The following is a 15,995-nucleotide window of genomic DNA, read 5'->3' as shown; positions in this document are numbered from 1 at the left end:
CAATATGTATTTGATATTGCTTTACTAATCACAGACTAGCATTAGTTCCATAAATTAAGTTTTCTTGTTTAAAAGTATATATCTACAAAATATAAAATACAATCCAAGTGGAGACCATAAGAATTAATTTCAGAGCTGAGGCAATCTAGACTTGCCAAATGATTGCAGACTTGAGTTGGATATATTTCTTTCTTTATTCTCTAGTGTCAGGTAGACAGATGTGGCTAGGCATGGTCAAATCTGATGTTTTTTATTTTGCATCATGGTTAATTACATCATCATGATACTCCTCATTCAGTGACCAGGGTTTCAAATAGGAACATAAAATTTACATCAACATATTCAAGATAATCTCTCTCATTTCGCTAACATTTCCTATAATAACTGGTCCTGACACGATTATTTACAGACTGCCGCCATATAGCCGGAATATTGTGGCGTTAAACAACAAACCAACCAATCCTATAACCCAATAACATTCCTGCTTCAATTGAATCATATCTTTCGACAATTAATGTACACAGATGTTTGGAAAAGTTTGTTAAAACATATAAATACTTATAATTTTCAAAACATTTGAATTTAATTTGTTGTGGCCTTAACTAAATTTTTGACGATTGTAAACAATAACAAGAATTGTCAGGATGAAATCTTACATGTGGATGCTCCCTTATGTGTGACCTACATATTTGTTTATCATGTAAATATAGTGGTACAATGTGTATTGTTGCCCATGACACAGCAGTCTGTAGGTTCTGTTGACAATGACACAGCAGTTGGCTATCTTGACAAGCCCTGCACCGCTAGGCGTGATAGAGTGGTGACATAGATCCTACTATGCTATCTGGGAAAAGGGAGGGAACTATTTTTACATATGTTTTATAAGAAGGTCCTTAAGTGTAACAAGTTCTGTTCTGATGCAACTGGCACTCAACAAGACTGTGACACGATTCCACTGTGATAGTGTGGAGTTGCCAGGTACTACATCTGCATGAATGTTAATGTGATTATACTCTATCTCAAACACAACGGGAATGGATCCAGGGTGAGGTGAGGTGAAACTGGGTTTAACTTGGCGTCCAAGATTATTGCACTTATATAGCAACGTGCGTGCGTGCGTGCGTGCGTGCTTGTACTAGTCCGGACTGATGCCAATTTATAGTGTTAGCCCACTGAGATACCATCCTGTAGTTTAACATGAATATCCCACTCAGACACAGTATACTGACTCCGAGCCGACCAGTCCTTGTTTTAGCCCCTTAATGCCGAGCGACAGGCAGGGTAACAACAAGTACCATCTGTTAACATCTTTTGGTATGACGTGCCCGGGGATCGAACCGGGCAGACTTCTACCACTAGGTCACAGACCTTACCGTACTGTGAGTCCTAGAGATGTGGAGGATGGGCAGCAGCAGACTAGTGAGATCTGCTGGTTAAACTTTGTGAACAATTGCTTTGGCATGGATTGTTGCTCATGCTTTCAACCACTTTTCTGGGTGTGAATTTGATTAATCACAGACTGCCTGTTAAAGTGTTGTAGAGCGGGAGAATTTGCTGACTGGTGAATTAAACAATATTCACTCACTCACTAGTAAATTCATTAGTAAATAGAAATGTCAACATATAGCATGAGACTACGATATAGACAGTCTCTGGACAGACTTTGTATTAATGATTAATCATGGAATCCAGAGCTGACAAGTTAGGAATATTACAAGAAAGACGAAATAAGGGTATATCTGCTATCTTGCTGGGGGTATATCTGCTATCTTGCTGAGGGTATATCTGCTATATGCTGAGGGTATATCTACTATCTTGCTGATGGTATATCTACTATCTTGCTGAGGGTATATCTACTATCTGCATTGAGGGTATATCTACTATCTTGCTTAGGGTTTATCTGCTATCTTGCTGATGGTATATCTACTATCTTGCTGAGGGTATATCTACTATCTGCATTGAGGGTATATCTGCTATATGCTGAGGGTATATCTACTATCTTGCTTAGGGTATATCTACTATCTTGCTTAGGGTATATCTGCTATCTTGCTGGGGGTATATCTGCTATATGCTGAGGGTATATCTGCTATCTTGCTGAAAGTATATCTACTATCTTGCTGAAAGTATATCTGCTATCTTGCTGGTAGTATATCTGTTATCTTGAGGAGGGTATATCTGCTATCTTGAGGAGGCAATATCTGATAAGAGTGTAAGTAAATAGAAATGGGCCAGTTACTCTTCCTGTTGTGACCACCAGCTGTGATTGCTCTACACTGACTCACGTGGCCACTCACTGCACAGGTCCAGAGGTCATATGACCATACTGACGGCACTATGGCATTGTCTTATCACAAGACCATTTAAAGGCCAAGTAGACTCCACAAAGCAGTTTTGTAGATTTTAATACTTTAGGGCAACTTTATGGTTGAACAAAATTAAATTTGAAAAGAAGAAATAGTGTAAAACAAATGATAAAAAATACAGGAGCAATTGTCCCCCAAACAAAAAATTCCTCCACTGCGGGGAATCCCTTTACTGGAGGTTAACTCAGGTTCCTGGTGTTTGATGTGCCACACAATTTCAACGATCATGATGATCGTCTGAACCCCGTCTGCCTGCTTCTGGTTTTGTGATACACAATGCCTGTTTTCTGTCTGCTCACCCATTTGATAACTGTGTCCACAACTTACCGTATTCGACGTAATAAGAGCCAATGGCGCACTCAAAATTAGAAAAAGGGGGCTCTTATTAGAATATTATTTTGGTGGAAAAAAGAGAGTTGAAAGAAAAATTTTGTGGTTTATGCTGACAGCCTGAAATGTTTATTTACGACAGATCTATTTTTCCAGAATTTAATTGCCCATAATTAAGGGTGAATATAACGCACGAGTGCGAATAAATATGTCTTGTGTACATTGACCAATCGGAAGGGGTGCTAATTGGGATTGTTCACTAGCCAATATGTTAGCAATTACCGCCGTGGGTGCTTATTACGTCGAATACAGTATGTCACCTTAGTAACAACACTGAGATGACTTCACTTGTTTACTAAGGGAATTAATCTCTGACAGGCATTTATTCTGTGAAATAAGGCTGAGGGTAGCTGGTATTAGGGCTGGGACTGGTAACTCGGGTTGGGTGGGTCCCGAGTAGGACCCAGGTACCCACAGGACTACCCGGACCCGTGGTTAGTCACATGATATATTGTTTCATGACAAAAACTTACTATAGCTCAGTGGTTATAGTACAAGTGGCTAATGTTCGTATTTCTTTCTGACGATGCACACATTCCTTTTGACTTGTATATGTTTGAGTAAAGATAAAAGCTTCAGTGTACAGGTTATCTGATAGTTTGATACATGTATCTGAATAATTTTGACCAGGGCTGCGGTAAAAAAGTTACCAATCAGACATTTTGTTCCCAACTCTTGAAACCTGCAGTGGGTACCCGGGTAGGGTCGGGTAATAGGGGGTCGGGTACCCGGGTAGGGTTGGGTAATAGGGGGTCGGCTACCCAGGTAGTAAATTTGGACTCGTCCCATCCCTAGCTGGTATTTTATTGCCCATAGAGGATGTGTAATTTCATCACCTTCACTTGGACATTTAAGTACTTTCTATGAATATTATATTTTTTATCTCTCTGAGAAATTAACTAAATGTATCAGGAAAATTGATCTTCAGTTTTGAAGTTTAACAAACAATTAAATCATTCTGAGTGTCCTGAAAAATAATGTAATGGGTCCAGAGACATTGTTGGCTCTACCATTTGTGGCTAGCAATTTTATGCTTCGAAGCTCAGATTGAAAGCATATTTTGTCTCAAACAAAACTCTCAGCCCCCTCCCTCTAAAATATTGAAAGGTTGTGGCCCATTCAACAAAGAGATCTTAGTGCTAAGATGATCGTAACTCCTATTCTTTTACATACTATATGCTCCAGTGGTCAGAATGTGCTCGGATCTGAGCAGAGATTGTGGAGTTTCAAGTTACAAAATGACATTCCATTAATAGACTCAGTTCTGGTCCTTATATAGAGGGACCTTGGGATGGTGTATCTTTAAGACAGATAACGGAGATGATATTACCAAGCAAAAACCACTGTGTAACATAGTATACATAGACTTGTGCAATGATCACTTTGTTGAATGGAGGCATGGTATGTTATATTTATCATTAAATTCTTTAAATTCTTTCACTATTTCAAGAAATGTTATTTTACGCCACACTCATCAATATTCTGGCTGTGCCGCACTCATCAATATTCTAGCTGTGCCACACTCAGCAATATTCTAGTTGTGCTGCACTGAGCAATATTCTAGCTGTGCCACACTCAGCAATATTCTAGCTGTGCCGCACTCAGCAATATTCCAGCTGTGCCGCACCTAGCAATGTTCTAGCTGTGCCGCACTCAGCAATATTCTAGCTGTGCCGCACCCAGCAATGTTCTAGCTGTGCCGCACTCAGCAATATTCTAGCTGTGCCACACTCAGCAATATTCTAGCTGTGCCGCACTCAGCAATATTCTAGCTGTGCCGCATTCAGCAATATTCCAGCTGTGCCGCACTCAGCAATCTTCCAGCTGTGCCGCACCCAGCAATGTTCTAGCTGTGCCGCACTCAGCAATATTTTAGCTGTGCCGCACCCAGCAATGTTCTAGCTGTGCCACACTCAGCAATATTCTAGCTGTGCTGCACTCAGCAATATTCTAGCTGTGCCGCACCCAGCAATATTCTATCTGTGCCGCACCCAGCAATATTCTAGCTGTGCTGCACTCAGCAATATTCTAGCTGTGCCGCACCCAGCAATATTCTATCTGTGCCGCACCCAGGAATATTCTATCTGTGCCGCAATCAGCAATCTTCCAGCTGTGCCGCACCCAGCAATATTCTAGCTGTGCCATTCTCAGCAATATTCTAGCTGTGCCGCACTCAGCAATATTCTAGCTGTGCTGCACTCATCAATATTCCAGCTCTATGTATAAATCTGTAAATAATCGAGTCTGGACCAGACAGTCCAGTGATTGACATCATGAGCATCGAACTATATAATTGGGATACGATGACATGCATCAACTAAGTCAGCGAGCCTGACCATGCCTCCTATGACAAGCATGGATGTTGAAGACCAGTTCTAACTAGGACCTTCACTGGAGCACTGATACTCAGTCTTATGACGTGCAATAGAACGATGGAGACTATACTGACACAGGTCTCCATGGGATCTCAGTGAATAATTGTTTTTAATTATTTTTCTTTAAAATTAGAATGGATTGTTTGATAATACAAGTATAAAGTTAGAATCTGAACATTTCACATTAAATATCTTTCGTTTAATGTTTTCTATTTATTATGTTAAGACCCTTGCTGTGATACATAAAAGAGGGAGAAAAAGTCATAAGCTGTTGGTATTTTAGTTTTCTAAATACACTGAGGCAAGTTGTACACTTGTGTGAAGGCCAAGGTCAAGACCTGCCTTGATTGCATCACCTGCACAAGGCTTCCCACGTGCCTGTCAGTCAGACGTCAGCCATAACATCATGGTAGAGTCACTCTCACTCTGCTGACCTTCACCTTCACGATCCTTGGTGGGAGGGGCTGGGTGGGAGGGGTTGGCATGCGGAGAGTCAGTTTCATTATTACCTCTGATGCATCATAAATCAAACCCAGGTACCTCTGACAGATGAACTATCCAAGTATTCTGGAAGAATACCCAAAAACAATATCAATATTAGACCAGCCTTTTTTCATATTTTGGATCACAAAAATGCCAGCACCAATTAATCGTAACGATAATTAGGCATTTTGTTCTTTATCAGTCATGTCAAAATATAGTTCCTTTTCAACCTTAAAGTCAATATGAATGCTGTTTGTGTGTGGTTGTATAATTTCTGATTCTGTAAATATCACTATAATTATTGCCATGTTTGATGTGTCTAATGCCTGCATCCCATGTGTTTCTATATTAAAGTCACATTGTTTATTGTTGACAATCACTCAGTTCTTGTGTTTATATTGTCTATGACACGGCAGTTTTCTATCAGGGGCTAGCCTCCCCTTGAGGCGGAATAACCACACAGAAGGGGAACTTCTTGTGCTATTTATAGCACACACAGTAGGTCAGCCAGTTCTGTTCTGATGATGCAACCTGTGCGTCTCCCCACTGTTCAATGTACCAGTGTTTACAGGGCCTAAATTCCATAAAAGCTGGGAGTAATGTTGCAGTCACATGTATCCATCAGTTTGACCAGAGGAGGCGTTTAGTGGGATATTATTTACTATGGGTGCCTTCATTGGGACATTGTCCTGCAACACTGTTCAAAGAGTTCACACCAGAATGGTAAATAACAATTTACTTACATTTGAAATCCATGTGTGTACTGTTTTCTAATTTTAGGTTTTTACATATTTTTTACCTGACCTTGGTTAGGTGGAATGAAAGTGATAAAGATATTTCTAGCCGCAATCAGAAATTAAATGAAAAAAGAATTGGCAAGTCTGTGAATATTTCTTTTGTTAAATTATTACAACAAATACTTGGTTTCTTTTAATTCAGAAGGTACAGAACACAATCTTGATTTTGTTTTCCTAAAACACAAGTAAGTATAAATTACTAAACTGTTTTGTGCTTTCTGGTAAAAAAACATATCTACACATTAAGTATTAAAAATGAAAAGTCATCATTTGTATTTATAACCTGCAAATCATTGTGATTTTAGATTTCAATATTATGCCAATAATATGTCCTAAAGTCTTTCCTCTAAAGCCAGTAGAGTACCTATACATACTGCCACTATGCTTGTCGTAAGAGGCGAATAAGTTGATCAGGTGGTCAGACTCGCTGACCAGTGACTGAATGTTTGGTAAGCGAAGCATGGCAGAGGGACTCCACTATAAACATATTTCATCCATATATTCTCAAGTCACCGAATGAACTTTGTGAATTTGATAATTAATATTCAGTCTAATATTTGTTGTTTAAGACCCAACGCTAACCTTCTGACATGTGCACGTGACAGAACTAATCTTCTGGACCCCGTTCCACATAAGAACCCGTGAAGATCCGGGATAGAATAGGTCTTCAGCAACCCATGCTTGCTGTAAAAGGCGACTATGCTTGTCGTAAAAAGCATCTAACGGGATCGGGGGTTCTGGCTGGCTGGCTGACTTGGTTGATGCATGTCATGGATCCCAATTGCGTGGATCGATGTTCATGATGTCAATCACAGGATTGTCTGGTCCAGACTCGATTATTTACAGACCGTCGTCATATAGCTGGAATATTGCTGAGTGCGGCGTTAAACAGCAAACAAACAAACCTATACATAATGCTCTCCAATAAACATCATGGCACTGTCACCAGTCACTGTCCTTCCATATGCTAATCAAAATATGTTGGGTAACACCTAATTTTTTCATTTGACAAGTTAATCTTTCATGGTATTACAACTGCATTATCACTGGACTGTGTGTCCATTGCAGTGAATGTATACATATTTAGACATGATCACATGTACCAGGGACAAATGTTGTGATAATGTGGTTATTAGGCAAAGGGATTTATGACGTTACTTACAGTATTCATAGATGCTATTATATAAATATTAATATACAACCCTGATCTGTATGATATCACTTCATGTTTATAGAGATTATTAGCAGAGTGTGTTTCATAACATAAATATCATAGGAATAACAACATTTATGCCTCGAGTTATGAATAACATTTGTATAATGCAAGCCTGACTATAATGTTTAAGAGTTATTTTCACTCATTGAAGTAACTTTAGAAACCGTGTATGACAACAATGTGTGAGTCCATTGAAAATCTGGGGTAGAATAGGTCTTCAGCAACCCATGCTTGGCGAAAAAGGCAACTATGCTTGTCGCAAGAGGCGACTAACAGAATCGGGTGGTCAGGCTGGCTGACATGGTTGATGCAAGTCATGGATCCCAATTGCGTGAATCGATGCTCATGATGTCAATCACTGGATTGTCTGGTCCAGACTTGATTATTTACAGACCGCCGTCATATAGCTGGAATATTGCTGAGTGCGGCGTTAAACAACAAACAAACAAACAATGTGTGAGTGATTCCCTTCTTTATCAAATAGCTCCAATAATTGTCAGCCATGTTTGATTACCGGACCACATATACATCGAGAAGCCCCAATTTAAACGTATTGGGAATGTCAGGCAATAATTTTTTTATCAAGCACACATTGCTTTGAACTCATTGCAGGTGAAGTGCCGTGATATGACTGGAATACTGTTAAAAGTGGCGTTAAACCCAACTCACTCACTCACTCACTCACTTACTTGCTCGACCATTACCTTGGGAGTCATGCTTTATCCTTCACATAATAATATCCTGAGTCACATGACGGGTGGACAGGGTTTGACGAGGTACAAGAAACCCCTGTCTATCCATTACCTTGGGAGTCGTGCTTTATCTTTCACATAATTATATCCTGAGTCACATGACGGTTGGACAGGGTTTGATGAGGTACAAGAAACCCCTATCTATCCATTACCTTGGTAGTCGTGGGTTATCCTTCACATAATTATATCCTGAGTCACATGACGGGGTGGACAGGGTTTGACGAGGTACAAGAAACCCCTATCTATCCATTACCTTGGTAGTAGTGGTTTATCCTTCACATAATTATATCCTGAGTCACATGATGGTTGGACAGGGTTTGATGAGGTACAAGAAACCCCTATCTATCCATAAACTTGGGAGTCGTGCTTTATCTTTCACATAATAATATCCTGAGTCACATGACGGTTGGACAGGGTTTGATGAGGTACAAGAAACCCCTATCTATCCATTACCTTGGTAGTCGTGGTTTATCCTTCACATAATTATATCCTGAGTCACATGACGGGGTGGACAGGGTTTGATGAGGTACAAGAAACCCCTATCTATCCTTTACCTTGGTAGTCGTGGTTTATCCTTCACATAATTATATCCTGAGTCACATGACAGATGGACAGGGTTTGACAGAGTTCGAGAAACCCCTATCTATCCATTACCTTGGGAGTCATGCTTTATCCTTCACCTAATAATATCCTGGGTCACATGACGGGGAGGACAGGGTTTGACGAGGTACATGGCATCTACACCCAGAACCTGAAGGTCGAGAGGTGTACACCGACATTCAGCTTCATCATTATTCCATGGCGCCGCCATGGTCTGTTTGTTGTAATTGTCTGAAAAGTCATGCATTTCTATTTTTTACACAAATATTTATAACATGTCAAATTTGGTCTACTTTATTTTAAACTTCCTGATATGTTGTTAGTTTTTCAGTTTATATTTTTATTTAAACCCTGAAATGCAGGTCATTTGTTAGGCTGTTTACAACAACAATGGGAGGGACAACAGTGCCTACGTGCTGGTTTATCACAACAATTAGCTCTGCAACCATGTGGCCTGATGAGGCTTATAACTGCACTCATTTACTATGGAAAGGGGGCGGTCGGGTAGCCTAGTGGTTAAAGCGTTTGCTCGTCACGCCGAAGACCCGGGTTCGATTCCCGACATGGGTACAATGTGTGAAGTCCATTTCTGGTGTCCCCCGGCGTGATATTGCTTGAATATTGCTGAAAGCGGCGTAACACCATACTCACTCACTATGGAAAGACTATGTTTATCAAATTCAGTATGTTGGAGGTACCACATTTTTTTATTAGATGACCAGGTATCTATTTAATTTCGCACAAGCTCTTCACATGGCTGTCAATCACTGGATTGTCTGGTCCAGACTTGATTATTTACAGATTTATACATAGAGCTGGGATATTGCTGAGTGCAGCACAGCTAGAATATTGCTGAGTGCTGCACAGCAAGAATATTGCTGACTTCCGTCATATAGCTGGAACATTGCTGAGTGCGGCGTTAAACAACAAACCAACCAACCAACCAACCCTCTGTCTGTGAATGTCTGCCCGTGTGTCTGTCATATGTCTTCCTGTCACCAGGGAGTATATGACAGATGGAATATCAATCCCTTATTCTATTTCCTCCTGTTTGTGGCATATGCCAAGTAAGGTTTTATGTGATAGATGGTAGTATTGTTGTAAGTGTGATCAATACAGCTCAGACTTGTATCATGCTCCACTGGCAATAGTCCCGACATTGAAGCTGGCTGCAACGCTGTTACCTACACAAACTGTGTTTTTGTAGCATATTTGTTTGGTCTCTATTCAGAATAGAATTAATCAATTAAAAAGATTTAAGACCATGATCTCATGAAAGACCTGTTTGGTGAATAAAAAGCAGAAATTTAAAAGTGAGGGTTTTTTAACGAGCGAAGGTTATTTGCTGATGTATCACACCTATGTGATGATTTTGGGTTAGAATAGGTCATCTGCAACCAATGCTTGTCGTAAGAGGCGACTAACAGGATCCGATCAGACTCGCTGACTTGGTTGATGCATGTCATCGTATCCCAATTTTGTGGATCGATGCTCATGATGTCAGTCACTGGATTGTCTGGTCCAGACTAGATTATTTACAGATCGCTGTCATATAGCTGGAATATTGCTGTGTGCGAACAAACAAACAAACAAACAAACAAACCAATGTTGACTGACAAAGAATGTTTTTATTACTGAAAGCAGTTGACAGTATTGTTCTAAGGAAGAAAACAATTCACAAGAGTTTAATTTTATTCTTCATTTGTGACAAATTGTGTAGGCAGATCTTTAAACCGAGTATTGTAGCAAGACCTATATCTAAATGCCATTATTTCCTCAAGTATCCATGCATATCAGTTATTATATGCACACAAACACTTATTGTAGGTAAGGGCATTCCACTGATTATTAACCTGTATAATCAAGCAGCATTTTCAAAATGAATTCCTGAATTCATTGTTTTATTGTCCTCCATTCAAACCACACAACCTCCACCCGGTCCCACTACACCCAACACCCCCTCCCAAACATCCACAATCCCCACCCCCACCAACCACACACCCAGACACCCACACAACACCCCCACCCCCACACTCACAATCCCCACCCCCACCAACCACACACCCACACACCCACACAACACCCCCTCCCCCACACTCACAACCCCCAACCCCACCAACCACACACCCACACAACACCCCCTCCCCCACACTCACAACCCCCAACCCCACCACCCACACAACAACCCCTCCCCCACACTCACAATCCCCACCCCCACCAACCACACACCCACACACCCACACAACACCCCCTCCCCCACACTCACAACCCCCAACCCTACCAACCACACACCCACACACCCACACAACACCCCCTCCCCCACACTCACAACCCCCAACCCCACCAACCACACACCCACACAACACCCCCTCCCCGACACTCACAACCCCCAACCCCACCACCCACACAACACCCCCTCCCCCACACTCACAATCCCCACCCCCACCAACCACAAACCCACACACCCACACAACACCCCCTCCCCCACACTCACAATCCCCACCCCCACCAACCACACACCCACACACCCACACAACACCCCCTCCCCCACACTCACAACCCCCAACCCCACCAACCACACACCCACACAACCCCCCTCCTCCACCCTATCTCATTAAAATCAGATCTTAGTTCTCGCTATCGCGTCGCTTACCAGATCATGAAAGTGACAGTCGGAATGTGTTTTCTAATCAAGCAACCTCCAAAAGTCAACACGGGGTATTCCGAACGACAGTTACGGCCCGTACAACTGATTCCGTCAAAATGATCATCTATCTCTCGCTTCCGCAGGATAAACATTTTAATGGAGGAGGCGTTGCACAGTACGTGTGAAGCACTGCCATACAATCGCCACCATATATTAGACATTCTGGAATGTTTGTTTGTTCAGTTTTCAAAATTTTAATCAAGAACTGCGTCAACTTATTTTTCAAGTGAAGTCTGAAATGGAAGTTGCCAGGTTGAAACGAGTGCCATAAAGCTCGAGAAAGCTGCTTTCTAATTGGCTGATGTCGACTTCTTGTTAGTCATTTCAGTGGTCGGTCAAAGTTCGCGAAAGGTCGTTCTGACGTGACCCGTAATGGGATGTCCTCAGATCTTTGTTTCGCGGCAGCGAGAATTTAGGTCTGATTTTAATGAGATTGCTCCTCCACCTGGCCCCACTACACCGAACACCCCCTTTACATTACTGTAAACAACAACATGAAATCAGTAACATCATTCAGTGACCCCCGACACAGTGAACCTCGACACAGTGACCCTCGACACAGTGACCCTCGACACAGTGACCCTCGATACAGTGACCCTCGACACAGTGACCCTCGACACAGTGACCCTCGACACAGTGACCCTTGACACAGTGACCCTTGACACAGTGAATCTTGACACAGTGACCCTCGACACAGTGACCCTCGACACAGTGACCTTTGACACAGTGACCCTTGACACAGTGACCCTCGACACAGTGACCCTCGACACAGTGACCCTTGACACAGTGACCCTCGACACAGTGCATGAGTGCAGAAATGTCATGTATATATATTGTGACCTCTCATTAAGGGCTGGGATGGGAAATTGGGGTACTCATGTCGGGCGGGAACTGAGAAGACCCTGTGGTACCCACAGGACTACCCCGACCCATGGTTAGTCAAGTGATTTTATTGTTTCATTGCAAAAATTATCTAGAACTCTATGGTTACACTATAAGTGACAAATCTTCACATTTTTCTCTGACTGTGCACCTATTCCTTCTGACTTTGTATTTTTGCATAAAGATAAAACTTCAGTCAACTTAGTGTATGCCTGACCAGATCGGTTTATACACGTGTATCTAAATACATTTTGACACAATTTCCAAATCGTACATTTTGTACCTATCTCTTGAGACCTACAGCGGGTACCCGGGTAGGGTCGGGTAATAGTGGGGTTGGTACCCGGGTAGTAAATTTGGACTTGTCCCAGCCCTACTCACAGCCATGTGTTAAATATCAATTATCATGTCATCTGTGATATCCATACTAATATTGGCATATTAATAGAAGTCATCACGCAAGTGTGTTTTGTGATGGCAAAGATTATATATAAGAGTAAGATTACATGTTATCATCCAAATAAGTATTTTCATCTCACAAATGGAATGTGCGCATTAATGTATTATGTCACATCATTAGTAATTAGTCAGTCAGACAGTGACAAGAGCTAATATACTGTAATCGACGTAATAAGCACCCAGGGCACTCTCAAAATTAATAATAGGGGGCTCTTATTAGAATATTATTTTGGTGAAAAAAACAGAGTTGAAAGATATATTTTGTGGTTTATGCTGACAGCCTGACTTGTGTATGTACAACAGATATATTTTTCCAGGATTTAATTGCCCATAATTAAGGGTGCATATAACACACATGTGCGTATTATATGCGAATAAATAAGTCTTGTGTACATTGATCAATCGGAAGGGGTGCTAATTGGGATTGTTCACTTGCCAATATCTTGACAAATGTCGCTGTAGACGGTTATTAGAGCGAGGCGCTTATTACATCGAATCCGCAAGTTCCAACTGAAACAGCTATTTTTAACAGTGGTTTGTTTAACTGCCATCCATTGCCTGCAGATAATATTTCAACTTTGTCCATGATCGCCTTCCGTGGCAATCCATCGGTCACCCGCTAGAGTTATAGCCCTTTATCAAAGGGAAGCTACTCTTTGAGATGTGATGTTTGTTTAGTGCTGATTCATTTAGCCTCCTCATACCAAAAGGCCGGGGAAAAACCCTGTTCACACCATTCACACTTACATTCCATGCACAAGAAGCTATTTATTCCATGCACAAGAAACTATTTATTCCATGCACAAGAAACTATTTATTCCAAGCACTAGAAACTAATTATTCCATGCACAAGAAACTAATTATTCCATGCACAAGAAATTATATTTTTCATGCACAAGAAACTATTTATTCCATACACAAGAAACTATATTTTTCATGCACAAGAAACTATTTATTCCATGCACAAGAAACTAATTATTCCATGCACAAGAAGCTATTTATTCCATGCACAAGAAACTATTTATTCCATGCACAAGAAAGTAATTATTCCATGCACAAGAAACTATTTATTCCATGCACAAGAAACTAATTATTCCATGCACAAGAAACTATATTTTTCATGCACAAGAAACTGTTTATTCCATGCATTAAAATGTATTGATTACATGGGATATGACAGAACAGCGACACCGTATCTTCAGATTTTAAGATGTCACATTCAATATTCCTGCTAATCCTTATAATGTTTCTGTTGGTATTTTTCAGGGTTCTAGTAGAAGTGCCAAATTTGGTTTCCTGTTTGACATTGATGGGGTGATAGTTCGAGGAAAGAAGTTGTTGCCATCAGCCAAGGAGACATTTTCAATATTAACAGACAACAATGGAGAGTTTCGAGTACCATGTCTGTTTGTCACAAATGCAGGCAATACTCTACGACAAAACAAAGCAAAACAACTTTCTGACTGGTTGAATGTCAAGGTGAGATTATTTTCTTGTTGCAACCAAAGGCCAAACATACCTACCAAGGATGAACCATGATTCTCCCAGCACTTATGTTCTAAAATGCCTTAGTCATTGAAGTTGTTTTTTTTTGTTTTTTTTCGCTAACCTTTATTGTAAGTAGTCAGTCTAAGGTTCAGTGTGCCACTGTAAGTTTTGTATAACTCGTACCAAAAGACGTTAAAAGATGGTACTTGTTGTTACCCTGTCTGACGGTCGGCATTAAGGGGCTAAAACAAGGACTGGTCGGCTCGTAGTCAGTATACTGTGTTTGAGTGGGGTATTCATGTTAAACTGCGGCATGGTATCTCAGTGGGCTAGCACTATAAATCGGCATCACTTCAGACTAGTACAAGCAGCCACACACACACATGTGCATGCACGTTGCTATATAAGTGCAATAATCTTGGACGCAACGTTAAACCCAATTTCACCTCAACTCACCTTGTACAATATTTTTGTATTGATTTGGATTTTGGTTTACCAGAACAAATAAATGCTAATCGTGTGTATTGTGCTGGATGTTTACAAGGGGTCCTCTCACTCGCCTGGCACCTATTGTTCTCTAGTTAAGATTCCAGGAACCTGGAATAATCCTGAAACAATGTGGGGTATCGTCCATTCCACATAACATAGTGTGAGATACAGTCAAGTCTTGTTGATCTGACACTCGTTAATCTGACAATCGGCCTTATCTGACACTAATGATTCAACCGATTAAATTGGTGCTATTTAGACCCTTTAATCCGACGGTCTCACACTCTGACTCCGACACAACTAATTTGCAACGAATTACCGAAATCACTCATTAATCAGTCTCGTTAAACTGACACAGTGATCAGCGTACTCGGTGGTCATCTAATAAAACACAGTAAAGTTACAACAATTGTTTATATACATATTCATTATTCATTTATCAATAAATTCAAAGTCCATCCCACATTACGTACACCGAAAACATTACAACATTTGATCTTATATGTTATGTTTGTTTTGAAATTTATTGAACTACAACTATAAAATTATAAATAAATTTAAAAAAAACATTTATTTGGACATTTATTTCATTTTCTACATATACATTTCTACATTCGATATATATTAAATCATATTATTTCACCTTCCATAATGACTTTTAATGACGAGTTCCGTAACCGGTTAAAGTTGACACAGTGCCCATGTACTCCAGTAGCGACATGGAACCGTCTACCAACTGACAATGAAAATGTCAAGAGCATGTTCCAGTTGTCTATACTACTTCTTCCTTGGTCTCATTGTACCACTGTCTTGTACAGACCCACGTACAAGTACTAACCACCGCCACCGTTAAGAATAAACTTCATGTTAATTCGAGCATTTGCATGATGCAAAGGTTGTCTGCTAAAAATTGCAATGTTTACAGGCATTTACTTTAACATCCCACTAAGATTATTTCGAATCATTACATGATATAAAAAATAATATTTAGTGT

At 40.6% G+C, this 15,995-nt stretch overlaps 1 protein-coding gene across 1 annotated transcript in view; it reads left to right on the top strand.

Annotated features, from left to right (window-relative positions):
• LOC139446218 (haloacid dehalogenase-like hydrolase domain-containing 5) overlaps positions 1 to 15,995 on the top strand; it is a 47,652-nt gene that overhangs the window by 14,282 nt on the left and 17,375 nt on the right. Inside the window, exon 2 of the mRNA XM_071227544.1 lies at positions 14,291 to 14,503. Within this exon, the coding sequence (XP_071083645.1) occupies positions 14,291 to 14,503 (213 nt within the window). The remainder of the gene's footprint in view (positions 1 to 14,290; positions 14,504 to 15,995) is intronic.

This window comes from Haliotis cracherodii, unplaced genomic scaffold, assembly GCF_022045235.1.
Source record: "Haliotis cracherodii isolate W230 unplaced genomic scaffold, xgHalCrac1.p SCAF_6, whole genome shotgun sequence".
NCBI lineage: Eukaryota > Metazoa > Mollusca > Gastropoda > Lepetellida > Haliotidae > Haliotis > Haliotis cracherodii.
Note: the sequence above shows the minus strand (reverse complement) of the source record. Positions and strands in the feature narration are given on the sequence as shown.